This window comes from Corvus moneduloides, chromosome 13, assembly GCF_009650955.1.
Source record: "Corvus moneduloides isolate bCorMon1 chromosome 13, bCorMon1.pri, whole genome shotgun sequence".
Classification (NCBI taxonomy): Eukaryota; Metazoa; Chordata; class Aves; order Passeriformes; family Corvidae; genus Corvus; species Corvus moneduloides.
In genome coordinates this window covers 17,398,099-17,423,685 of record NC_045488.1, presented here as the reverse complement: position 1 = coordinate 17,423,685, position 25,587 = coordinate 17,398,099, and the positions used below count along the sequence as shown (strand labels likewise).

The window sequence follows — 25,587 nt, the reverse complement described above, 5'->3', positions numbered from 1 at the left end:
TACTTTGACTTGCTATATGTGTGTAGAGGGTTATCAGTAAATATCCTGAAGTCTAAAGGAACACCTTGTGCTGAATAATGTACTAACAGTTTATGTATGTAATTATTTGTTAAACAGCTTATTTTTGCAACTTTACAGAAAGTCTCTCTTTCTATAGGAAGGTTGATCTTTTAAAATTTTTAATAATCCCTGTAGAGAGCCAAGTGGTAAAAACTTTATATTGACAAGGTTACAAGAATTGAACAACAGTGATCAGGAATAGGAATACCAAAAGAATGAGATGTCTTTTTACTTGTTCCCATACATAATCTGTTTAATGAATAGGTTCCCCTTAAATTTCATATTAATATGATGGCTGCATAACAGCGTTCGTTTGGTCCAGTTTGTGATAGTAGAAATCCCTCTGCAGAAACAAGGCCAAAATGTATCCTAGAACATAAATTTCATAGTTTTTAAATTTGAGAGAAAAGCTGCTAACCTAATTATACAGGACAATCAGCGTGTCCTGTAGGACTTATTTGAGTGAGAATTTCTGTAAAATGTTTTCCCCATAGAAGAAATGGTTTATTGTCATATTAAAGACTGACTTCATAGATTCTCTTCAGTTTTATTGTTTGTATTTTCACCAGATTTTACTATGAGGAAATAATTTAGAGGACAGCAAATATCTGACTGTATTTGGCCTAGAGTATGAGGTGTAAGCAGAAATTCTAATTGCCAGACCAGGAAACAGAGCCTGTGGAAGGAAAAGGCTAATTCCGAAGTCCCTTAAAACAACAACAAAAAATTATGGAAATTAGTATCGCAGTAAGTAGTGCCATAAAGCACTAAGCATCATTATGGTAACAGAACAAACAGTTTTTCTAGTGTGCAATTAGCAAAAGAGCACTGTCATTTTGCAATGATAAAAGCAGAGAGATTTAGCTGTGGCATTCAGTTTCTGTAGCTACAATAAGAAATGATACTGTATTCAGTGGTTGCTATCAAATACACTCAGATAAAACCAGTAATTGCTATGCCAGCAAATCCAGATTGGATGCTTCTCCTCTGGTGACTCACACCCAGCAGGAAGGGCTGTCAGTTACATCAGTCATTATTTTACCTCACACACACATTGCTTCCACGGGGTTGCAAAGATAAATCTCACTAGAGCTGTTACAATCATGGAAAGACAGACGGAAAGGAAGCTGTCCCTTTGTTAATCCAGTATAGAGAGCATTCAGATTCTTGCTTTTCAGGTTGGCCTGGTGTGTGAGAACAGCTTCAGTGTGAAATAGCATCCAAGGGGCACAGGGGAGTGGTGGGAGCTGCGGGTGGGTTGGGCTTTGTCCCAGACCTTTGGATAAGCTGGTCAGCCTAAGCTGTGCTTCTGTCTCAGGTGAGGGCAGTGTGTTGAATTCAGGCAGCAGATGAGGTCGTGTTTGCTAGAATGGTACCTTGAAATTAAAGTCCAAATTACATCAGGAAATACTGTCATTCAAAAATCACCCATGCTAATGGAGTTATACAGAAATATGCTTTGGATAGTTCTAGCTGGTCAATGTTTTGTAACATGATCTCATTTTGGTCTAATTGACTTGTTGAAGTGACCTCTACTGTTAAATTCTTGCTCTGTGTGATTCGTAGAGGTTTTTGCATATTATCTTTGGAACTATAAACTTGCAGGAATCAGACATAGAAAATCAACTTTTAAACTGGTAGTTGGATTTTGGAAGATGCTGGCCCTGCACTAATAACACTGAATAATTTATGCAGAACCTCAGTCTTAATAAAAAATTTAAGAGCCAAAGTCCAGATCTCCAAAGCATTTTGGTTTTGCTGGGGCATCTTGGCACCACGCCGTGGTTCTGCAGTGCCTTTCCTCCTTGCTGCAGTATATGTTCAGTAAGCTCTTGATCAGGCAGCCCCACCAAATTCTGCTCAGTTCAGTCTTGAACAATTCCAGATACCATAACCATTCTTGGATATTTACTTAATTTTTAAAGAACAAGTCCTAATAGGAGGTAAAAGTAAGGACATCAAAACCACATTCTTTCAGTCAGAAACGATGGTTCTGAATATACACAGGAATTGTTGTTGGAAGAGAAAATTTCTTAATTGTACTTTCAGGGCAAAAAACTTCACTCTCAAACAAGCTGCTTAATTCATGGGGACAGGTAGCAACTTTATTGCATGGAGTGTTACCAACTTTAACGTTCATGAAGATACTGAACATGTAGGACTCTTCACGGAAGTTCTGCACATTGAAGCATTACCAGAGGAAGTTCAGAAGTTCAGGTGTTGGTTGGCTGGTTTTCTATAAAGGGAACATAATGTAAGCTGAACCAGTATCCTATAACAGATAAGACTAAAGCAAACTAAAGAGGTAATAATCTGGGAAAAGACATTAATGATGTTTATTAAAGTTTTGAGTATCTTCAAATGAGGCTCTTCTGATACATTACTAATCAGAGTTGTTTTATTCTGAAGGCTTTTCTGCTCTTTGTTTTCATCAAAAGGGATGTTCAGTTATCTTTAGACCAAGACTTCGGCTTATTTGTTTTGTAAAATAGTAAAATTTAAAAAGCTTTATTATTCCCAAGATATTTAAAGGAAAAGATTCCACTGGATTACTAAACATCAAATGTAGGTTTTCTTTAAAATAGGAAAAGAATCAATAATTATATCAAGTGCTTTGAGATGGCAGACAAACACATTTTTTTTAGGTTATTTCAGATGTTTTGTTTTGGTTTTATTGCCAAATAAGTCTTCCTGGTCTTTCATTCTGTCTTTGCAATCCCACTTCATTAAGTCACCATTTCTTCCACATATCAAGCACAGGCTTACCTTTCAAAGTGCAGGATAATCCCCTTCTATATTTAAATTACTCAGTTTCTCATCAGCATCTGCCTTCACCAAGCCAGTAACTATTTTCAGAGCCTCATTTTGCTTATCAGACAAGCCCTTTCATGTTTTGTCCTATTATGCCATTAGCAAGAGAGGAAATATCCTCACAGGCGACATTAGTGATGACTCCTTGTTTTCCTTCAGCTGCTTTTGTGACCTGTGCCCTCCTCCGAGAGGACAGGAGCAAGGCAGGAAAAGAACTGTGGTTGTCACTTCTGAGGGGTGAAGAGTTACGCAGTCTGCTGCATTCTTGTAAAAGGGATACAAATTGGTTAGGGCTTTTTTGCAGTTTTATTTCATTGTGACTAACAATAATAAATTCTAGGAGTGTCCCACATATGAGTATTTTACAAGTGTAGCTGTTAATATGAAATAGGTGATAACGTCTGATGTAGTGTTTGGTCCTGCCATTTGCTCCCCGTCACCACTGTGTAAAAAACTGCTTTTGAGGTTGTTATTTATTTGAGCTGTGAAGAGCATTGTTTCAGCTTTCTTTTTCTATGTTTTGAGTTAATTTATTGCACTGTGGAGGGGAAGGACTTCCTGAGCTTCACTCAGGACTCTTCTGTTGTACCTATGGAGATGGAATGAAGGAAATCTTAACTTCTTAGCCTCTAAAGGCTGCTGATTCCCACTTGTTCTATGAAATGGAATTAATTAAATTAAAAAATCTTTATGCTGCTATTCATTAATAATCTGCAGTGCATTGCTATATGCAGTCATTTCTAAATGCTGATTGTTAGGTATTTTGCTGATGGAATTCTTTGCAGTCTGTCACCTTACAGACTTTTTGGGTTGGAATTTGTTTTTGTGCTTTAAACTTGGTTTGTTTACTTTTAGCCAGGAAAAGTTAATTTCATCCATGTGTTAATGATAATTTGTTGTGCTGGTGAAATTTTTGAGAAACTTCATTATTATTGTTATTGTTATTATTATTATTAACTAAATTGCCTTCTCTTCCTGGCCTAGAATAACCCCCCCTGACTTCAGAGCTTCAACAGGTATTAACAGTGGCAATTTACAAGGTGTTGTGATATTAGTAGTGGGAGTGTGATCAGGTTTAAGATTGGTAACTCATTTTTCATACTTGTATTGTTCACGGCCTCTTTGTGGAGGTTCAAAGTTAGTGTCTTCATCTGGTATATCCCATGATGTTAAAACCAAAAGTGTGAAATAAAGAATTTCATCCTTAGAGTGAAGACATTTCCATTTAACTGGGTTGTAGTGGAGTTTGCAACAGAGTCAAAATGTATTTGATAGCTCTGAGCTTTCTGGTTCCACCTGCTTGAATTTCAAAGTGCTTGCAAGCTGTGTTTTTGTTTCCCTTTTGATACTTATATTGCATATTGTATGTTGATTGTAGTAGCTCCTACTCCTGGATAACATCTTAATAGCTCTGTTTGCTTTTAGAACCTTTGTAGATGCACAGACTGTCTGCAGAGATCTGCTGCCTCATTTGGAGGAGGCCCAGGGTGAAGGCATAGAGCCAGCAGGTAAGCATGTAAAAGGTGATCCTTGGAAATTCGAGCTCTTCTTAGAATTTTTTTTAATGTAATTTTTGTGTCTATTCTAACAGGTTATGACTGACAATTTCTCAGATAATGTAAGACAAAATTAAAATAAAACTGAAGTGAGTCAGGGCAGCTGAAAAAATTTCAGGAGTTGTCTGTAAATTTGCATGGATTTAATAGTTTCTGCCAGTGTTTGTCTGTATTTGAGATGATGACTAGATAAAAATGAAAAATAGCTTGATCCCATTGGGAATCATGCAAATTGTTGGGTTACCTTTGGCATCATAGCCTACTCACCAGCTGTCGACTGGGGAGGATTTGGTGTGCAGTGTAATGACTGGAGGCTTTAAAGGAATATCTGTGCTTTGGTCAGTTCTGTGTTGCGTTGGAGCATGTGCATAGCGGTGTCATTTAATCCAACTGCAGCGGTGAATGACTTGCCTGAATGTGCTATCATGTGGCTTAAAAGAGGTTTGCTCGCAGAACTTTCTGAGGTTCTTTGGAAGGTTTGCAGCCCTAAGGGAGCTCCCTGTTGCCTTGGTGAGGCTGTTACTTTTATCTAAATATGCTCATTGAAACAGAATATTTGTTCTAGGAGAAAACTGAAGCAATGAGTACACAGATATCAGATCTATGTAGGAGTCTTGCATGCAGAGTTTATACATGTGTATAAATCTATCTGTGTGGCTATATAGTTGCTTTTCAAAAGGCAGTTCTTTGATACACAGTTGGGTTCTTTCCAAGAAGTGAACTGCTAGCTGTATGCTTTCAGTGAGCAGGAAATAAATGTGGATATAAATGAATAAAGGTGATAACAAATGCCTGTTTTCAAATTTTCAGGGTATCTTATTGAACTATTTGAGCCACACGTTCTATATGTAGATTATCACTGAGGCTGTGATTCTGCAGAATACTTGCTTGTGTGCTTGTGAAGGCTCTGACCTATTTTTCTAAGAATTTATCTGGGACAGTGGTTAATGCTGTCAGCTGCCTACCTGCTTCTCTCCCAGAGGTTGCTGCTGGCTGCAGTTTAGAGAAGTAAGCTGGGTTGTAAAGCAGTGCTCTGGAAGGAATGCACATGCCATTCAGCCACTCCTACAGAGGTGACCACAGCCTCTGCCACAAAGGTGAGGTGAACAGCTAAGGGTAGAAGCCATTCCAGCTGTTCCATCATAATTTTCCTGCAAACACAAGTCACACCTCATCCATTTTAATTAAGCAGTTCCTTTATTGGTGTTTAGGTATGTTTCTAAGTTGATGAATCAGGAGCTTACAATTTGTTAGACTTTGTCTTCTATTTGGCTTTGGGAATCTGTGGCACTACTTGTTATCCATTTAAATGAGAAGCAGTGTTTAACTTGAAAACATCACACTGCTATGCAGATGCTGTGTGGTGAAGTGAGGGCTGAATTTCAAAAACTCCTCTCAAAAAATACTCTATGAGAAGGAAGTTCAGTGTCTGGTTGCAGGGGGTCTACATTGTATATAAAGAATAAAGAAGGAGATTCTGGTATTTTGTAGTTGTGCGGAACTGTCTTCCTCACTTTATAATTGGTTCATTCTGCAACCTCAGGAGTAAATTTTTCTAATGAAGACCACAGGTTGTTCTGGAATTTTTTCCTCATTCCTTTCCACCAATGTATAGAAGCTCATTCCTGTGGAAGCAGGCCAGATTTTGTGGTTTCTAATGGATATGTAAATCCAGAGTATCCTTACTGTTGGCAGCAAGGATTACATTGACTTAAAACCAGTGTGAGGTTAGAAGAGAACTCATCCATGCTGGTTTTATACTGATGGAATCAACAAAATAATTTATGTTGGAAAAGACCAGTGGAGGGCAACTAGGACATCTTTCTGCTCGTAGGAAGCCTTGTGGCTTTGTTCAGCTGAGTTTTGAAAACCTCCAGGGATGGATATTGTACAGTCTCTCAGTCCCTCTTCTTAGGCTGAGTCACCTACATTGTGAAATTCTTGATCCAGCAAGAATTTTCCTTGCTGCAGCTCATGTCCATGGCCTCTTGTTCTTCTGATGTGTGCCTCTGAGAAGAATTTGTTTTCCTTGTAACACCTGCTTTAGTCTTTGGCAAACTGCAGGTAGATTCATACTTCGTCTCCTCCAGACCTGCATGGGCTTCTCGTACATGGTGTGCACTGGGCCCCTGACTGCCTGGGAGTCCCTCTTTTGGGCTTGTGCCAGTTTGTTTGTCAGGATCTCTCTCTTGCACTGGGGCTGCCAAAGCTGCACACTGCTTCAGGTGCAGTCTCAGGAGCACTGAGTAGGGGCAAATAATCACTTTCCTTGGTCTGCTGGCTATGATCTTGCCAATGCAGCCAGGGGTGTAGTTAGCCCCCATTGGGGCATACAGCTGACTCGCAGCCAACCTGTCCACCACAAACCTCATGGGCTTTTCTGCTGAGCCAGCTGGCATCCAGCCCATGCTGGGCCATGGGGTTATCCTCCCCAGAGTGCAAGACTTGACTGCAAGTTTGTCGAGCTTTCAGGTCATACCAGTCCATTCTTCCAGTGTGCTGAGGTCCATCTGGATGGCTGCCCTGCCTTTTGTCCTGTCAGTCACTTCCTCAAGTTTGGTGTCGTCATTGAAGCTGGTGAGGTTGCATTCTATTGTCCAGGACAACAGTGCCATCGTTGAACAGTGTCATTCTCACAAGTAACACCTGATGAATGTCACTTGGAATTGACTGCTAATTAGACTTAGAGTTGTTGATCACTGTTCTCAAAGACTACTTATCCAGTCAATTTTTTATCCACCTGTTCCTCCAATTCCAGCTGGTTCAAACCTTCCAAGAATGCTGAGCTATATAGAACTTGTCAAAGACCTTGTTAAAGGTAAAGTAAGCAATGTTCCACTGCTCTCACAGTGTCAGAGCCATGATGTAAGCCAGGTGAGCTAGATTTACCAGGGCCAAGTCAGGTCGGTCCGTTCTGGCTGTTGTCAGTCACCATTTTATGGCTCAAAATGATTTATAGGAGAGTCCTATAGCATTTCCATGGACTGAGGTGAGGCTGATTGGCCCTTAGTTGTCTGAATCCTCTTTTCTTCTGCTTTTTGAAGACAGGTGTGACATTTGCCTTTTTTCTTGTGATGGGAACCTTAGCAGATTGCTGTGCTTTCTCAAAGATGACAGAGAACAGCCTTGCGATGGCTTTGACCTGGTTTCTTAGTGTCCACTCTGAAGGATCCCATGTGGTCCCATCAACTCTTTTGTATGTGTCTCACATGCCACTAGGCATGGAAACTCAGGAAGCCTGACCTTGCCAGTAAATACCAAGGTGAAAAAGGCACTGAGAGCATCAGCCCTTTGCATGTCCTGTGCCAGTGAGTTGCCCACGGTATCACTGGTTATCCTTTTGGCTGTCACTGTACCTGTAGAAGCCCTTCTTGTGCTTTGTCACATTACTCACCAATTTCAATTCTAAGTTTTGATTTTCTATTCCTGCATGCCTGGGCAATGTTTCTGTAGTGATGTTTCCTCCTGATTACACCCTCTACACACTTTCATTTTGGTGCATCGTAATCAGTTTTAGAAGCGTCCGTATTGTTATGAAGCTTATTTTGTACTTGTCGTGGTGCACCACTCCCTCCACGTCAGCTTGTGAAGGCATTCTTTGGACCATATCTTATTTCTCTGATCCACACTGGTAGGGGTTTTCACTGATGTGAAGAGCAGAGTATTTTATTGCAATTAATAATTGTTCCCTTTTCCTCCAGTGGAAAAAGTATAAGTTTCCATTAAGTGAAATATTTTTGTGTGTTTTGGCTAATTTAAAAAGATTTCCTCTATTTATTGTCTTTTCTGTTACAGAGGGTAAAATTACATGTTTATTGTGGAAAACTGGTAATATAGAAGAAAACCCTTTTCCTCCCCCAAGCTGTTGAAAGGCAAGCCACAGGAGCTGGTTTATGTATTTTATTGGAAGAATCACCATGTGTTTAGGCTGGCTGAGACTTTCAGGTTCACTTGAAATTGCAAAGTTCTGTACTTTTGTTTAATCTGTTTGTTGGCACAAGGAGAAGTTTGACACAGATACTAAGCTTTCAGACTCTAAGCAGTGTATACTCGGCTAGAGCTTCTACTAAAAAGAAGTTAATCTTTCAGGGTCCCAAACATCTTGAAGAAAAGTAAAAAATAGTGGGTGAGAGGAGGAATTATGTATTTCTGTTGTCAGCAGAATGTGATGACATCATAGCTGTGGAATCTTGCATGATGACCGTCTGTCAGGAATGCCTCCAGCAAAAAGCTGAATTCCTTCTCTCATCATTAGGGCAGAGTGTTGTTTTGCAGCATCTGGCATATAATCAAGACACTGTTTTGTGAGTTAAATCTGATTCATTTTCAAGCAGAAGTTAAATTACTGGTTTAGTTCTTGCTTCGCAGGGCACATCTATGGAATATCACTTGGAGTGGCTCAGGTCATGCAGCAGGGCCATTCCACAATCAGCCTGTCTGTTTGTTTATCTGTCTGAAAGGTGACCTTGGGTCTTTTGCTTTTTATATGACTCTCAAAACTGTTCCTCCATAAACATCTGAATTCATTTACATTCTCAAATCCTTTTTGGCAGTCACCAGAATACTTGTGGGTCAGGTAGTGAACAGAGAAAAGGTTTCACTAATTATATTAGCTTTAAGCTGTAGATTAGTGTATTTCTCTTGTCTTTGTTTTTTAACTACTACAGAGTCTCCTTCATATATCCCAGAGGCCCAGCAGTTTCAGCCAGACTGAGTATTCATGAAAAAAACCCCCAAAACCCCCAAAACTAACAAACAAAAAACCGAACAAAAACCCAAACAAACGAACAAAAACGCCCAAAAACCAAACAAATAACAATTCCTTTATTTGTTTAAAGTAATTTTTGATATCTGAGCTTGTACCATGTCAAAACTTCCCATTGTACATGGTGGAAGGAATAAACTGGCTGTTAAAAATACAAAATGTGTTTTATGTTGTGTATCATTTCAAACTTGGTAGAAAATGTCTGAGTAACAAATGTACTTTTGTAAGTCACTATTCACATGTAAATGGTTCCTAATTTTAGGATTGTATTGTAAAAGATCAGTTGAAAACTGCAAGTGTATCTTTCAAGTGGTTCTTAACTGTTTTTTTTCTCCTGTAAAGTTCCTTGTTGAAAATTTATGCCTAAGTTTTCACCTTAGGGGGAAAACTGCCCACCTGAAATCCCAGGTATTTAGAACAGTTCCCAAGACAAGTTGCAGTACAATCATCCTGATATAACTTATGTGTGAGACTACCCCGAGCCATCTCTTCCTTTAGTAGTGAAGACAGCGAAACATGTAAAATGCAGTTGGATCGTGGAGTTTTTGGCCTTGGAGGAGAACGACATGGGGAAAAAAGTGTACTTCAAGGGTCTCAAACAGTGACAGTCAAGATTTTATTACCTGGATAAAATCTCTGCTCTTTTTGTTTTACCTTACAATATAGCCTTCTTTAAGCAGAAATCTTTTTGCAACATACCTGCCCTTCAGAATTCACATGAAGGACATGAGCCAAGGTCACATAGTAGTGGATTGAGAAGTATTTGGGGTCTGAAGTATAATGCAAGTAGCAGGAGTTAGTGGAAGAAAGAGGAAAGGAACAACTTTCATGCATACAGAAAACTTTCAGTGGCATTGAGTGCTTTGAGCTGGAATGCTGGTTTTTTTCCTTGTACTCTGTGAAGCTACAGTTGTATAATGAACCAATGATAATAGTGTATTTAGAGGGGTCTTATTCTGATTTCCACTTTGGTTTCAGGAGGTACTGAGTTGATTTCCAGCCTGGACGTTGCAGTTTAACTTTCAGACGCTACTGAGGCAGAGCACCTGTTTTGCTTCTCCCAACATTTATAATTGATGCATTTAGTATTTAGCCAGGCATTCCTTCCCAGGCACTTTCTGCAAAGAATGAGCCCTCTGCTCAAAATCCCTCTGCAAACTGACAGAGGAATATATTGTTCATGTTGTTTTTACTAGCTCTGGGGACAGACTAATTAGATTTTTAGAATTATTTGGCTTATTGAGATTTCAGAACAGTTTTTGAGATTTAAGTTCTACCTGCAAAAACATGCAAAAGTGGACGCTGAATGGGCATTCAAGTTTATATTTATTTGCACTGTATCTTGAGTATTATTAAGGTGGTGCACACAGTCTCTGAAACCAATTCTGTTCTTTGTCTTTTATATGAATCAAATATGCCTTTTTAATACTGGAAAAACCTGAATAAGGAAAACAAAAGGAAACCCAGTTTTCAAGTACATTTTTGGTTTCTATGTATATTTCAGGCATTTGATTGATTTTCATTCTTCTCTGGGAACTGTGCAGTTATCTGCTGCACATCTGAGATGAAAATCACTATTAATGCAATTTCTGTAATGTTATTGTAGGAATGTTGCTAATATTTTCTGTTTCCTTCAAGAGAGGTACCCTTTATTCAGGAGCATTTTTAGTACATGGACCAGAATGTTGTATTTTAGTTCTGTATGGTATGATTTTGTTTTGAACAGAACAGTCACCCACCTGTGTCCAAGCACGCCTGCAATCCCTGACACTTTTGTTGTTTTAGAAGCCAGAACATCTCTATATAGAGTTTTTCATCTGGGCTTTGGTGTGTCACTGCAGACAGTAAACCTTTGGATTAACAATAGATTCTGTGTCTGACCGGTCTTACCTTTCAACCTTTTCACACCTGCATTGGGGTTAAGTGCGCAAACACCTGCTTTGCCTTCTCAACTCATAAAGTATTTATTGGGTGCTACTGCTTACACTTTGATAAAGTCTATTACCTAATATCCTTCAGAGCTATTTGTTTTCTAAACTGTCTGGATTTATGATGCCCTTTCTCCACTGACCTCAGCACAGCTCCACCTGTTTTGAAAATCACTATGTGCAATTTACACATGAGAAAATGAAGGCACGTGGAGATGAAGCAGCTTTATTTGTACTTATTGTTGTCATTAGCACCTTCTATTTGGCAAATCTGCCAGCCAGGAGCAGGAATGGAATGAAATGTTTGTGAGCTTACAACATCTTGCTGTGCCTCTGGCTCTTGGTGCAGATTGCTAGCCTGACTTGAGGGAGGCTGCAAGTGTGTTCTAAAGCACTGGTGTGGCTCCAGCTATGGCTGATGTATTCATATATTGTCAGAAGTGCTCAGAGAGGCAGTTCCCAGACTTCTGAAGCAACTAGAATAGCACTGGAGAGGGATGTGATGCATGTTGTACTTTTAACGCTCCAAAACTGCTCTTTTTCAGCCACTGAGGTGGCAGGAAACAGCACAGATACTAACCGAGCTTGCTTTACAACTTTTGCTTTCTGTAAGTGTAGTAAAAGACAGTTATGCTTATTAACTTGTATTAGGAACTTCAAAAAGTGCTGTTTTCTGTTGCTCTTAATTCTGACAAACCCAAGCACTTTGGTCTAAAATTTTTTCATCAGCTCACTGTAGAGTATATATTTTTTTATGTCTATGCTAGAAATATTGCTTCGTTTATGGAAGTAAATCTAAGGAAAAAAATGTTGTTAAAATGTTCTTATACTATTCTGTTCATAAGTATACGAACTGTTTGACCAGGGAGTTATGGGAATGTTTGTGCTTTGCATGTGAGAATTCGCCTGAATTTTGCCAACTTGATAACCCCTAGGTTCTCTAAGGAATGTATTCATACTCAGCCTCTTGCAGGTTTGCAAGAACCAAGGAGAGTCTTTGAGACACATATTTCTTGTGAATGCCAGGGACTGTCCCAGTCCTTGGCACCAGTGGTGAGAGCCAAGTGACATTTGTTGGTGCTCTGCGTCTTTGTCCTGTCAAGGAAGGGGAGAAAAAATACAAGGAGAAAAAAGTGGGTGGTATAAAGACAGGGTGAGGAAGACAAGAGCAGAAGATGAAAAATGGAGACATGGAACCAGGGTGAGACAGGAGTGAGTGGAATGGACACATTAGAACGAGGGAAAAACTGTGGGAAGTAGTGAGGAACAGGGACAGGATGAAGGAGAACAGCTGGAGGGACAGGAGGGAGGGAAGAGTTATAACAAGCAAAAGGAGCTTGGATATTGAGCAGGGGCAGAGGTTTCATGTCTTTTGGATCTCTTTAGCCTCCTGATTCACCAGCTACTCCATTGGCACGAGGGGGAGTGCAGAGCTGAGTACAGGCAAACAGATTCTTCTGGAACTGGTGGTGTGCCTGTAACACACAGAATCATCAGCATAATTCTGTATGGCACTTTTATGCAGAACAAAGAATAGGAAATAAAGATTTCTCTTTCTACATGGTCTATTTGATAATATAAAATTGGAAAGCCCTTCTCTCAAGAGCTGGGAAGTGCCAGAGTTGTGCTTAGTCCTGTGGTCTTTATTCAATCCTCTTGTTGTCTGGTACGCAGTCCGGTAATTTTCAATTATAGATTACCTTGACAACGGTGCTTTACCTTCCAGAGTCCCTGTGGACTTCGTTTGCTGATGGCAGAGTCAGACTGAGAATAGATAACTCATGTCCACAGACTCCCATAACAGTTCATCAGATGTTCAAGGAGAGCCTGGAAAAATATGGATCCCTTAATGCTTTGGCCAGCAAAAAGAATGGAAAATGGGAGAAAATAACTTTTTCAGAATATTATTCCCTCTCTAGGAAAGCGGCCAAGAGCTTCTTGAAGGTAGGTACAGGAAACAAAACCAATTCCTTGAATCCTTTTGTCTCCTTCAAAAACCCAAAAAACAAATAAACAAAAAAACCCCAACCTCAAAACCCCCAATGTAAGAGGCTTTTTGCATTACTTGAAGATCAGTAGTCATGTTCTTTATTGAAATGATAGTGATGAAAGTGAGTTTTAGTCAGAGGTAACACTGCTCTCAGGGAACCTTGACTGCAAGTGAGGAGCTGCTGTGTTCCACTTTCTCGGTGGGACATAGGTGCAGAGCTCAGCTTGAGGCCTTGAGAAAAATAGGGGAAAACTACTATCATGAATTTGGTGAGATAAAGACAATCTTTAAAACATTCTAAACATAGGGTGATATTAGTACTCATTAGGCTCTTATTCATATGAAATATTCTGGGTTTTAGGCCTTTCTGGACAGCAGAGTTCAACCAGACAGGAGAAGGTAGTAGAAAATTCACATCCTGTTAATTGCTGATAAATACCATGTTTGTTATGGATACCAAAATGTGCCTTCACATGCCTTGTCAATACTGTAATAATAAATCAAAGGTTTCCATGGTTTATATTTGTGTGTATGTTTCTCTCCAGTGTGCCTGTATTATATAACCTTATGTATATTATTTTTAAGCTTGGTCTTGAGCGATTCCATAGTGTAGCAATCCTTGGATTTAATTCTCCAGAATGGTTCATCTCAGCTGTTGGAGCTGTTTTTGCTGGGTAAGACATTTTGGGGGGGGTTAATTTTCAAAGGGGATTTGGGGATTTCTGTTTTGCTAGGTCTGGAAATGTAGCAGATCAGTATTATGTGTCATATCTTGGAAGTTGTGTTGCTACTGATTAACATATTCAGCAACCTTCTGGAGTCTCATATCCCAAATAGTCCAGGCATTTATAAATGGATCCTGTTTGCTATGGGCTTAACCGTGACAGTTACAGAGAGGCTGTTGTTCAGGATCTGATCCATGGAGGATGTGGGAAACAGATGAGAATCACAGTTTTATATTAATGATACTTGTCTACAGTGAGCAGATGAAGTAACATATGAATACTAGCTACCCTGATTTCTTCTGTTCTGATACCTGTTAATTTGGATTTTAGTTCTTAAGCTGTTTTGTACCAATGAAATCCAAATTAGTATCTGTGTACAGCTTGAACAAAAAAAGGACCTAAGTGGGGATTTTTTTACCACTTCCTGAGCTAACTCCTGTGTAGCCTTAAGTGGGTTAAAACACTGTGTCCTAGCCTACAGCATCTTTTGATGAATAGTTCAAAGATTAGTTTTTGCAATGTGCATAAATCAGAGATTCGTGTATATCTGAATATGTGAAACAAACATTAGAGCTGTCCTGCTGTTTGTTTCCACGTCTTCATACCCCTTCAGGTTTCATCTGATCTTTGATTATTATTCTCTTTTGATACTACGTGCATGTGTATGTGTGTGTATGTATGTAAATATATGTTCTTATATATATAAATTTTCTGATGCAGAGGAATTGTCACAGGAATATATACAACCAGTTCTCCAGAGGCCTGTCACTACATTGCTCATGACAGCAAGACTGATATCATGGTCGTGGAAAATCAAAAACAGCTGGACAAGATAATGCAGGTAATGAGGTGGCTGAATGGTTACTGAAAAGCCACAATTTTTTCATTTCTCAATGCTGTATTGGTCCCAAATACCATGTACACTCCCTGTATCACAAAAACTTTCTTTGTGAGGTGTGTGTTGTTACTCAGAAATCTGGTATCTGGTGTTAAAGCTTGTGGGTGGCTCTGACCTACAGTGTCTGTGGCTCCAGCAGAGAGCTCACTGGATGGTTCGCTGCAGGCTTACCTGAAAAAACCCCACATTTTAATCCCATGTTTTTACTGTCACCACATGATTCTGTTTGGAAAAGCACAGTCCACTTGAATGGAAGAGATTATGCTGATGCAGGTTTGGAAAGGTCTGCTATTAAAATATTAAGGATGTCAGTGTTCAGAATTTCCTCTTTCCAAGGTATTATCTTTTCCTGCGTGTAATATCAGCCATTAAGGCTCTTGAGTTTACTGCACTTTGATAGCATGATTGTTAACGTCAGATAGACCTTAGTGAGAAAGGAGGAGCCTCCTGAAGTGAACAGCCACAATTTTGACAAAACTCTTGGGCAGCTGGGACTGCCTTTCAGCAATAGTGCCAGATGGAAAGACCAATTAGATGGAAAGATGACTTGGGAGAGGGGCACAGGCAGCTCCTTGGGAAGGGCTTGTCTGTCTGTCAGATATCGAGGGACACCTGTGGCCTCACCAAACCTGCACCAAATAGCACTCTTTGCTGAAGCAAGAGGGGCCTCCATGATGGAGTTTTCTGCCAAAACCATGTACCTGCCAGAGAGAAAATACACAGTGGTTTTTTTCAAATATATTTCATATAAGCTGTTCATTAATTACTTTGTATTCTGTAGTTTTGTTTTACATGCAATACGGAGGAAGAGGGGGTTTTTTTAAGTATTCTATAAAAACACACAATCAGACAAGCCTTCTTACAGGGTCATTGACACAATAGCAGGCTATGCTGTTGTGAACATGGAGAGAAGAATCCAAATGGAGGAACTCGAGGGGTTTGGTTCATACTCAACTATGTAGAAAAAGAGAGCTCTGGCCAGCACTGCTTTATCCAGCAGAGGATTTTTTGAAACTTTTTTTTCTGGGACCCAAGACTGAAATAATAACATAACATTTCAATTGCTGTCCTTCTAATAATATGTACATAGTGGCTACCATCAAGCCACTGCTTTTGTATTGGCAAAATTCAGTTCAAAATGTGATCAATTGAAAGGCGTCTGTGAGGCACCGGGTCCCCCAGTATTCAGTGAAATCAATGCTTTCTGCAGGCCATGCAAAGCACACAAAGAGCTGCTGAAAGCAGCAGCCACTGCTGTCTGCCTGTAAGCCTGCAGCTTTATATTTTTATTTGTCCTTACAATGTGCATACAGCTTCCTGTTCTTTTTTCCTTAAGGAAGTAGAGCTTTTTTTAGCACTTGAATGGCAGTTTTTGCCGAGGGACTTTATCTCTATTGGTAATCACAGCCAGGGTCAGCTTCTAGCTTGACCTGCACTGTTCCTTGATGTGCCCTTTTGTGCATTATGAGAAAGGATGCTGAGGAGCCATTTCTGGTGTATTTTTCATTTTTTTTAAACTTTTGACTGAAACCAGATTTCCTAGAGCAGTCTGTGTAGATTGTGTAGTTCCCTCCTTCTTCCCACCTCCTCTAGTTGAGCTAGGTGGTGATGAGTTTAGGGGAAAATATTTGGGGGTGGAGGGAAATGGGAGGATTTTTGTGCCTGTCAAGCCATTACAGTTTTGGCAGCATTTGAGTGGATAAAAGCCCACACAAGGTATGAGTAATAAATCATAATTTTGCTTTAAAAAATCCAACAGATCTGGAATCGTTTGCCACACTTGAAGGCTGTGGTGCTATATAAGGACTCCATTGCAGAGAGACATCCAAATATGTACACGGTGAGTGAATACTAGAACAGAGGCATAACCAAATAATACATGGAGTTATGCCCTTGTATTACCAGTTAATACGTGGGGTATTATTTATTTGATAAATTTCTACTGTGAGTATCTACCATTTAGAAGGCATTGCTGTGTTCCAGCAAACATGTTTAAAAGTTTCATCAGATTTTTTTTTTTTAATTTACCTTTGATTCTTCACATTTAAAAAAAGAGCTACCTTGCTTAACTGTTTGTCTTGTGTCTTCCTGATCTCTAACTTGACTGGGTTATTAAAACACCTGTAGGTTTTAGGTGGGAATGTGTACTCTCAAATAGTTAAAAATAAAAGTTGTCCCCTGATGCCCGTGAATTCGGTAACTTTTTTTTAAATCCAGTATTTTAACTGGACTACAGATTATCAGATTTTAGGCTGAAAAACTTCAACTGCGGAAAAAATATATTGAAGAGAAGTATAATGTATTCAGTATATAAAAATATAATGAAGGAGGAGTGAACAGCATAGAAATATTTTAAAATACTTGCAATTTTGATAATCTGATAAGAAAAAGGTTTTCGGTGTTTTTTTTTCATATCATGCATATAACTTAATAATAAACCATTACTGTTCTGATACTGTACATATTGGTATAGAGCATGCCTTGCATCTTGTACAATAAAAACGTTAATACAAAGATGATCTTACTATTTAAAAAGATTAAGTGCTAGCATTTAATTCTTGAACAACCTGCAGTTGCTGAAATCTAAATGTCTGAGAATTGCAATATTTTTAAACACTGGTTCGGTGTTCAGGTGTCATGTTGGACATTTTCTCAAAGGAGCAGGGTAGCTGTTGAGTGTCTGACAGTTGCCACAGTTTGTCATGTAAAGAAAAAATTAGAGATCAGATCAGCAAAGGCAGAAATGATTGTTGGTAAGGTGTGATGTAGAGCAAACCACCAGCCCACATGGTGTTTGATAAAAGGGATTTGTGCCATGTAATGAGCGGCTGCAGGGGCAGAGCTGGCTGAGCAGTGTGTGTTTCCAGAAGGCAAATGCAAAGTCAGGAGTGTGGTGTGACTGTTCTGTACCTTCCACAGTCGCTGGAAGGCCAACACCATCTGTTGCAGGTGCTGTTCAGTAAACAAGGCCTGGGCAACAGATTCTCAGTGATCAATGCATTCCACTGTGTGAATACAGTAAAGGTCAGGAAAACAGGAACGACTGCTTAGTGACATACAAACAACTACATCCTTGACACCTCAGGCTTTCCAGGAGCTTGTGAAATTGATGCAGCCACATTCTGTGGGAAGGGATAGAATGTGACAAATCCTCTACTTGCTACAGAGCTGTGCAGTGCCTTTCTTTTCAGAGGTGTGGTTTGTTGGAAGAAAGCATAAAACTGATGAATAATCCTTAGGACAGCCTTGCCACCCAAGAAAAGGAAGTTAAGGTGGCCCAGAGGCTGACTATTGTAATCTTAGTAGCCAAGTGGCAATGCCAGAGGTCTAAAAGAAGCAATGAACTACCCTCAAGCAGAGACTCTCCTTTTTTACCTCTGTCTTTCTCATCATGCCCGTTACTGCTTTATGGTCCTAGATACAGCCCCAAGAAATCACTGAAAAATGAAGGTGCTGCACCTTGCATTTAAACAAGACAGTTCTATAGCACAGTATAAATCACATGATTGCAATGGGAAACTGACAGTTTGGTTATCAATTTTCTTCCAGTTAGCATTGAAATCAATGGTACACTTGGCGGCATATCAGGGGTGTGCAACAGAAGTATCTGGGAGCAACAATATAATACAGAGAATCAGGTTCAGGATTCTTCTGGGCCAATTTATGTGGCATAGAAGTCCAGTGTCATAAAAGTTTTATCTCTAGAATGAGACAAATTTGAATGAAAGTTGTGACCAGCATCATATGCTGTTCCCTATAAAATAGCACATGTTTTGGGCAAACATTCACACATCTAGATAATGATGCTTTTGCAAAGGAGCATTCATCCAATTGCTTTATAGTTATATTTATATAGTGTACGATGAATTATAGATGGGCTGTCACAAGTGTACTCTTAAAAATGATGCATCCAGATTCCTTTAAGCAGACACAAAATCATTCTTAAAGTGTGAGATGGTAACAGAATTTTAGCCTCCATGACTTACCCATAGTATCCACGTTGGAGGATATTACTATTACTATTCCCTTCTTAGACACTGAAAAGACTCTTGGCAGCACAATTTTAGATAGTCTGTTTGCAATTCTCACATTAAGCTCTAAGATAGACTTACCATATTTCTTACATAGCCAAGGTCTGGGGAAACTTGCCTTGGATACATGTTCAGAACAAGGCACGGAAATGTTCTAACATTTTTGAGACAGGAAAGATGCAGTACTGAGTCAATTTGTAAGAAGCCATTTGATATCCTGAATTTTCTGTTCCGTGCTCTAGATGGAAGAGTTTCTGGAGCTGGGAGGTGACGTCTCTGACATTACTTTGGATGACATTATTAACTCCCAAAAGCCAAATCAGTGCTGTGTTCTGATATACACCTCTGGAACAACTGGGAAGCCAAAAGGAGCCATGCTGAGTCACGACAATGTAGGTACTTCAGGTTCTTCCTGTAGCAGAGAAACAGCAAAGTGTCAGGGTATTTATTCCTGTGATTTGAAATGGCTGGTACATCCTAGAGCCCTGAAATGCTTTTGCTTTTACAGCATGGATGCTGTACTGCAAAGCAATGTCCAAGTGCAGTCAGCTGCTTGTGGTAAAGTACAAGCAAGGTAAAGAATGAAACTCCATTCAAACAGCACTTCACAAAGTTGAACAGTTCGTTATGAACAAATCATACACATCAGCGAGCTGCTATCAAAGCAGCCCAATGGACTGCTTTTGCAGATTTTATTAAAATTGAGCGTGGATGTGTGGGTTATTTACTGTGGTGGTTTTTGTTCCTGGACTTGTATGCAGTTTTCTGCATCTGTCCCTGGAGGATAATACAACTCCAGTGCTCAGTGCTGGTACTTACAGTAGCCCTACCTGCATTGCTGCAAACAGAAAATTTTCAGTTATAGAGAAAAGCAAAGTTGTTTGCTAAAAGGACTTCCCGAGAGGTTTGCTAGGAAAGATATGTGGTTGGCAGCTGAGCAGGAGTGGAAGGTGGTAGGGAGCCTTTCTGAAAACACAGAGAATCTGTGAATGGGATGGTCTAAGTTGAGGCCTCACCCCTTAAAATAAAGCAGAAATTATTGCAGACATGCACACTGTGAACAGCAATTCACCCACATGTAGGGAATTAGTGCAGTGGTACCTGGAAGCAGAACATAATGAACTTGGGAGACAAAAAGACTGATCTGATGTTCAAATCTATGCTCTTCTATCTCAAAGAAGTCTGGTGTCATTTCCATGCCAGCTGCCAAACTATTCTTGGCTGCTGATCACAAACAGGCTATTTTTATGTTGACAAACAGTGGAAAGCATGCCATGCCTGTAGCTCTGCTGCTGCCTTGTTTAGTCAAAGATGTTTGCCACTGTTCATATGCAAAACCAGTGCTGAATCAGTCCTGTATGACCCAGGCAGATCTGCTGTGAGTGTGCCTGTGTGCTGTGAGGCCTAGAGTACAAGCAATGAATACAGACACATCTTAAACACATCCCATTCTTCCTACTGTGTACATCTCCCATAGCCACTTGTCCAATGCTGCCATCTAAACTTGGGGTGGTCTGGCCTGGCAGCACGCTGCTCCTTAAAACCCTCTCTTGAGAATCTCTGTTTCCTTAGACCAAGCCTACACTTGCACCTTCTAATTTATTACAAAGGAGCTGGCAGGAACATACTGTGATAACAGGAATACATGTGATTTGTGTCCGTGCTCTGCCATCTTGAATACTCTCATTTCTGTATCCTGCACTACCAGTTTAGATTACAGACTCCTCTGAGAAAGAGCTGTTTCTTTTTGTAGGTTGGGGTTTTTTTGGGAGGTGTTGTTTGTTTTGGTTTTTATTTTTGTGCACATATATCTTTTCTATCACCTCTCACACCATCACATATATTTATGGGTCTTCCCTATGCTGTGTTCTGATAATGAAGCTATGCATATTTAACATCCTTGTACTGCATCTTCTGAGATAAAGTGGGAAATGGGAAGAAGGAAGGGGGAACATCATCCAGCTTCACTAAGAAGTCAAGCAACACAACTTCAAAACTATTCATATATGTGCTACCTCTCATGAGGGGGTGTGTGTATGTGTCAGTTGGGAACCACTGCAGTGAATATCCCAGAGGCTTCCAGCTCATATCTTCCTCCTTAGTGCTTAGCCAGGGGATGATCAGTACAAGGCAATGAGCTTGTGGCTGATACTAAATTGTCCTTTGAGCTCACTGATCACTGAATATTTATTGTTCTTTTTCTAACTTGTAGATACAGCACTGGTGCAAGGTGCCAGTTTAATAGAAAGCCAGCAGAGCAGGAGAGTTGCAAAGGAAGGGACAGATCAATTTGTTGCTTGTCCATCCAGCCCATGGCTGCCCAGCTCAGCGTGTCACTAGGGCATGGGGAGCTGCTAGCATTCATAGCCCAGTCAGGCAGCCCAAATGCTGTTATTTACTTATGTTACCTGCACTTCTGTATTGCTGCAAAGGTCATCTGGCTTTTGGCAGAGTGTCCCCAGGGAACTGACAGTCTGGTGTGTTGCCAATATTGCAGTGTCTTCAGCAATTTCTGTGAGCACAGATTTTTCAGTTTCATTAACATAGCAAGAGGATCCTTAGTTTGTGTCAAGAGGAAAAAAGGAAAAAAATCCCAAACCAAAATCCCCACCATACCTAATGCATTTAATTATTTATTTAAACAGATAACTTGGACATCAGCCCATTGCAGCAGAGCAGGAGATATGCAACCTGCAGAGGTCCAACAGGAGTCTATAGTCAGTTATCTCCCACTCAGCCACATAGCTGCACAGATCTATGACCTGTGGACTGGAATCAAATGGGGAGAGCAAGTTTACTTTGCTGAACCAGATGCTCTAAAGGTACCTTGTCTTGCATTACATCTAATTAAGATTGCACTTCTTTCTCTTAGAAAACATCCCAATGAGACAATATGATATTTGAAAAGTTGTAGAGGGTGAAGAATGAGAGTCCATTATTGTAAGAGTTATGGAAAAATAAAGTTCATTATATTTGTGATCCAGTGCTCTAGATTCCAATTAAAATATATAATTCATATCTGTAAGGTTCTTTTAAGGCAAAAAAAAATATAAGCAGTTTTTGGAGGAAAGGGATGCAGGAGGAACTAAACCATGTGTGTTTTTCCTCCTTGTGTACATACCTCCCCTGAAGTGTCAGACCTGACACATGTTAGTGCATATGGCTGACTCAAGTGGGCTTAGCAGCCCTTCTGTGTATCTTACATATTTAGTGATATTCTACATCACTAAAGATGCAGGTTTTACTTCACCAAACTTCTTTATCTCTGCTGTGTGCCTTTTGTTGAAATTATTTTATGATTATTACAGGGCAGCTTGATTAACACACTGAAAGAAGTGCAGCCAACATCTCACATGGGAGTTCCCCGAGTATGGGAGAAAATCATGGAGAAATTAAAGGATGCTTCTGCTCAGTCAGGATTTATGAAGAAGAAAATGCTGTCATGGGCTATGTCTCTTAGCTTAGAGACGAACCTGAACAGCTCAAGCAGGTATGTAGTACAATGAGTGAGATTTCCAGCAACCTGGAAGTAGCAATTTGCTACTGTAATAAGCTGTGAAGCCTCAGTGAGACTCTTTGTATAAGTGGGTAAAGTTTGGCTTGGCGACACAGCAAATACAGTGCAAGGGGGAGGGGTTAGTTGTCAATTATTATTGATGTCACTTATTTCACAATGAAGTGTAAAAATTTCTTATGCAGAATGGTATTCCAAAAGATCATTCCATGATACTGCTTTGCTTGTCTGATCATTCAGCTTCTCAGATAGATCTTGCAAATTTCAGATTTCAATGATGTAAGTTCTCAAAGTCACATTTAACTGATAAAAAATCAGGAATACAAGAGCCATGTTGTATGCAATATGTTTTTATAGATTCTTTATTATTTGTTGAATTCAGATACCTCAAGAGTTGGAGATAGGAAAGCTGGAGAAATGAAAGAAACTGAATAAATGAAGAAAGGATGAATGTATCACCTTACTTATGTTCAAACTTCTGTCAACACCCAAAACCAAATGACAAATACATCTCTAAGCAAAATCTGTGCCTGATTTTGTTTTGAAAACTTCCTAGGTTGCTCTGACTTACTTGTGTATTTTGTACTCAGCAGTGATCTAAAGCAGCTCTGGACAAGATTAGCAGACTACTTAGTGCTTGCAAAAATACGCAATGCACTGGGGTTTTCTTCCTGTCAGAAGCACTTTTCTGGTGCTGCTCCTCTCAATACAGAAACACTGTATTTCTTCCTGGGTCTGAACATCACCCTGTATGAGGCCTATGGGATGAGTGAGACCACAGGCCCACATTGCCTGTCTGGGCCTTATATTTACAGGCAGCACAGGTAATTTTGCTCTTTTTTATTGCTATTTTTTTAATATGATCTGTTCCATTTTATCTATGAAAAGAGTATTTACTAAGGTCAGCAAAGATATTACAACTTATTTTATTTTCTCTGAGTGCACTGCCACTCTGTTGTGACTTTGGGAGTCAGAATAATTTCCAGGTCAGAATTTGAACACGTTGACTCCGTAGCACACCATGCCAGGAGCACTGAAACTGAGCTACAACATTCTAGGCAAACACGGTGACTACATCTGACATGTACCCTAGCCCTGGCCCAGGGGAGGAATGCAAGACCTCAAAGACAACAGTAGTTTTATGCCTGAAGATACAGGGGGAAAACAAGCAGCAAGCACAGGGCAAGACAGACTGCCAGAAAGTACTCAGACACCCTGACAAATCTGCCCTAGTGAGCGAATATTCCATAGCTGTGGGACCGGTACAGCACAGTGATATTTGCAGTCACGGATACTTTGACAGTTTCAGGGATCTGGCATGTTGGCCAACTTATCAGTATTATGTTTGATGTTTCTGTGATCCTGTGGGGTTTTTCTGCTCTTCTCCGGTAGCTGTGGTAAACCAGCACCTGGATGCAGAGTGAAACTGGTGGACAAAGATGCAGAAGGCAATGGAGAAATCTGTTTCTGGGGAAGGACTGTTTTCATGGGTTATTTAAATATGGAAGACAGAACAAAAGAAGCCTTTGATGAGGAGGGGTGGCTGCATTCTGGAGATTTAGGAAAGCTAGACAAGGATGGCTTTCTCTATGTCACTGGAAGAATTAAAGGTAATAGGCAAAATCTTGCTGTATGCTTATGGTAAATGTTCAGCACTATTCAGTCATGTCTCAGATGTGGTCCATCTAAATGAAGTGTCTTTCCTCTAATGCCAGCAGTATTGCCTTAACAGAAAGGTAAAATAAACTTTCCTATGAGAAAACCACAGCGTGCTCTGTGTTCAGGGAAGGTTTCCCTCTAGTCTGCAATAGATGGAGATGATTCAGTTCCTACAATGAGGCCTTTTATCTCCCAGACCGTTACTCAGTATCAATTACAATTAGCAGTATAAACTACTAACACAGGTTTAATGTGTCTTGTTTGATTTGAATGATACCATTAAGCTGTCCAGTCTCCCTCTGAATCTTGTCAAATTGTCTTAATTGCACTTTAGAATGTTTAGACAGTAAGGAGAGGCATCCTCTGTTATACAGACATTGTTGCTGTAGGTCAGAGGTAGGTTCCTCTGGTGCCTTAGGTGAAGTGTTTGCAGAGACCAGAGCTGAAGCTTGAGAGCAGAAGGGAAAGCTAAAGCTAAAGCCGTGAACTTAGGTGTTATTACAGGACATTGAGTAAAGTCTCACAAGACTGAGACTGGTCACTTGTTTACTTGGAGGCTTTTTTCATGATAGTTATTCAGACAGTGGGATTGGTCACAGGCAAGATGTAACTGAGGAAGATTTAAGAACTGAGTAAATATCTTAGAACGTAAGACGAATTACTAGGGAGATAACACAGAGGAGTGAATTTGTCACAGGTGGCATCATGTCCTGCTGGGAGTCAGGACTGAAGTTGGTACTATTAATAGCCTGCACCAAATGCAGCTGTCTTGCTTTTAACTTGTTTTCTTGTCTGATTCATTTTCCTTTAGTACAGCAGTAAGAACCCCTTGTCTCAATCCATCTGAACATTTGTGTTTCTCTTATATCTGTCTTGATTGCTGAACTAATAGGAATTACCCTAAATTACAGGAAAGGTAGACAATCTGGGATAAAATGACCATATGTCCAATATCATTGAAGTTTTAAATTCAAGTCCAAATAAGGACAATGAAAAACTGAGGGCCAGAGAGATTGGTAGAGGATCTGAGACAAAGACAGGACTATTGCAAAAGGAGGGTGGAATGAAAGGGAAAGTTAGACCTAGGAAAGTATGTCTGTGTTATTTGTTGAAGCATGTTCTGAAATGCTGCAAAGACATTTATTTAAGGACAATGAGAAGTCACCAATGCAACAAAAGCAAAGAACTGGAATTTACTTAGAGAATACTCAAGTTTGTAATAATTTCATTGAATATATGTATTACGCTTCAGAACAAATGTTGCTTTTATGGAGGCTTCCTGCAGTATTAACTTATTTTTGTCTGACCCCTCTTGGTAGATTTAAGAATTGGTTTTACTCATGATGTTAACAATGAACTTGCTTTTTGGTGAGATAGCAACAATAGAATAGAGGGTGAATCCTTTGCTAATTTGGAAGAGATGATCTCTCACAGAAAAATTCCAGTTACGTAACAGTCCCTTGAGGTTAACCTGTTACTGGATTATGTAAAAAATACTTGGAGCAGATATACTGAAGGAGATCTGAGAACTTGAGTATGTTTGAAAAATAGTAGCATTTTTATTTTGAAGATAATTAATAGGATTATCTTGGAAAAAAAATCTCCTATTTTTTATGTCAGACTAAGAAAAGCAGGTTGAGCCAGACATTA

General features: G+C 39.7%; 1 protein-coding gene across 3 annotated transcripts in view; it reads left to right on the top strand.

The window, feature by feature from the left end:
• Positions 1-25,587, top strand: part of ACSBG1 (acyl-CoA synthetase bubblegum family member 1) — a 40,105-nt gene that overhangs the window by 11,494 nt on the left and 3,024 nt on the right. For 2 of the 3 annotated variants that reach the window (XM_032122942.1, XM_032122941.1), the window contains 10 exons: positions 4,297-4,379; positions 12,847-13,064; positions 13,696-13,784; positions 14,556-14,676; positions 16,493-16,573; positions 19,007-19,156; positions 21,410-21,586; positions 22,073-22,254; positions 22,869-23,102; positions 23,671-23,888. In XM_032122942.1, coding sequence (XP_031978833.1) covers positions 12,933-13,064; positions 13,696-13,784; positions 14,556-14,676; positions 16,493-16,573; positions 19,007-19,156; positions 21,410-21,586; positions 22,073-22,254; positions 22,869-23,102; positions 23,671-23,888 — 1,384 coding nt within the window. In that variant the 5' untranslated portion in view covers positions 4,297-4,379; positions 12,847-12,932. Of the gene's footprint in view, positions 1-4,280; positions 4,380-12,846; positions 13,065-13,695; positions 13,785-14,555; positions 14,677-16,492; positions 16,574-19,006; positions 19,157-21,409; positions 21,587-22,072; positions 22,255-22,868; positions 23,103-23,670; positions 23,889-25,587 lie in introns of all 3 variants that reach the window. The other variant, XM_032122943.1, reaches the window with a different exon arrangement.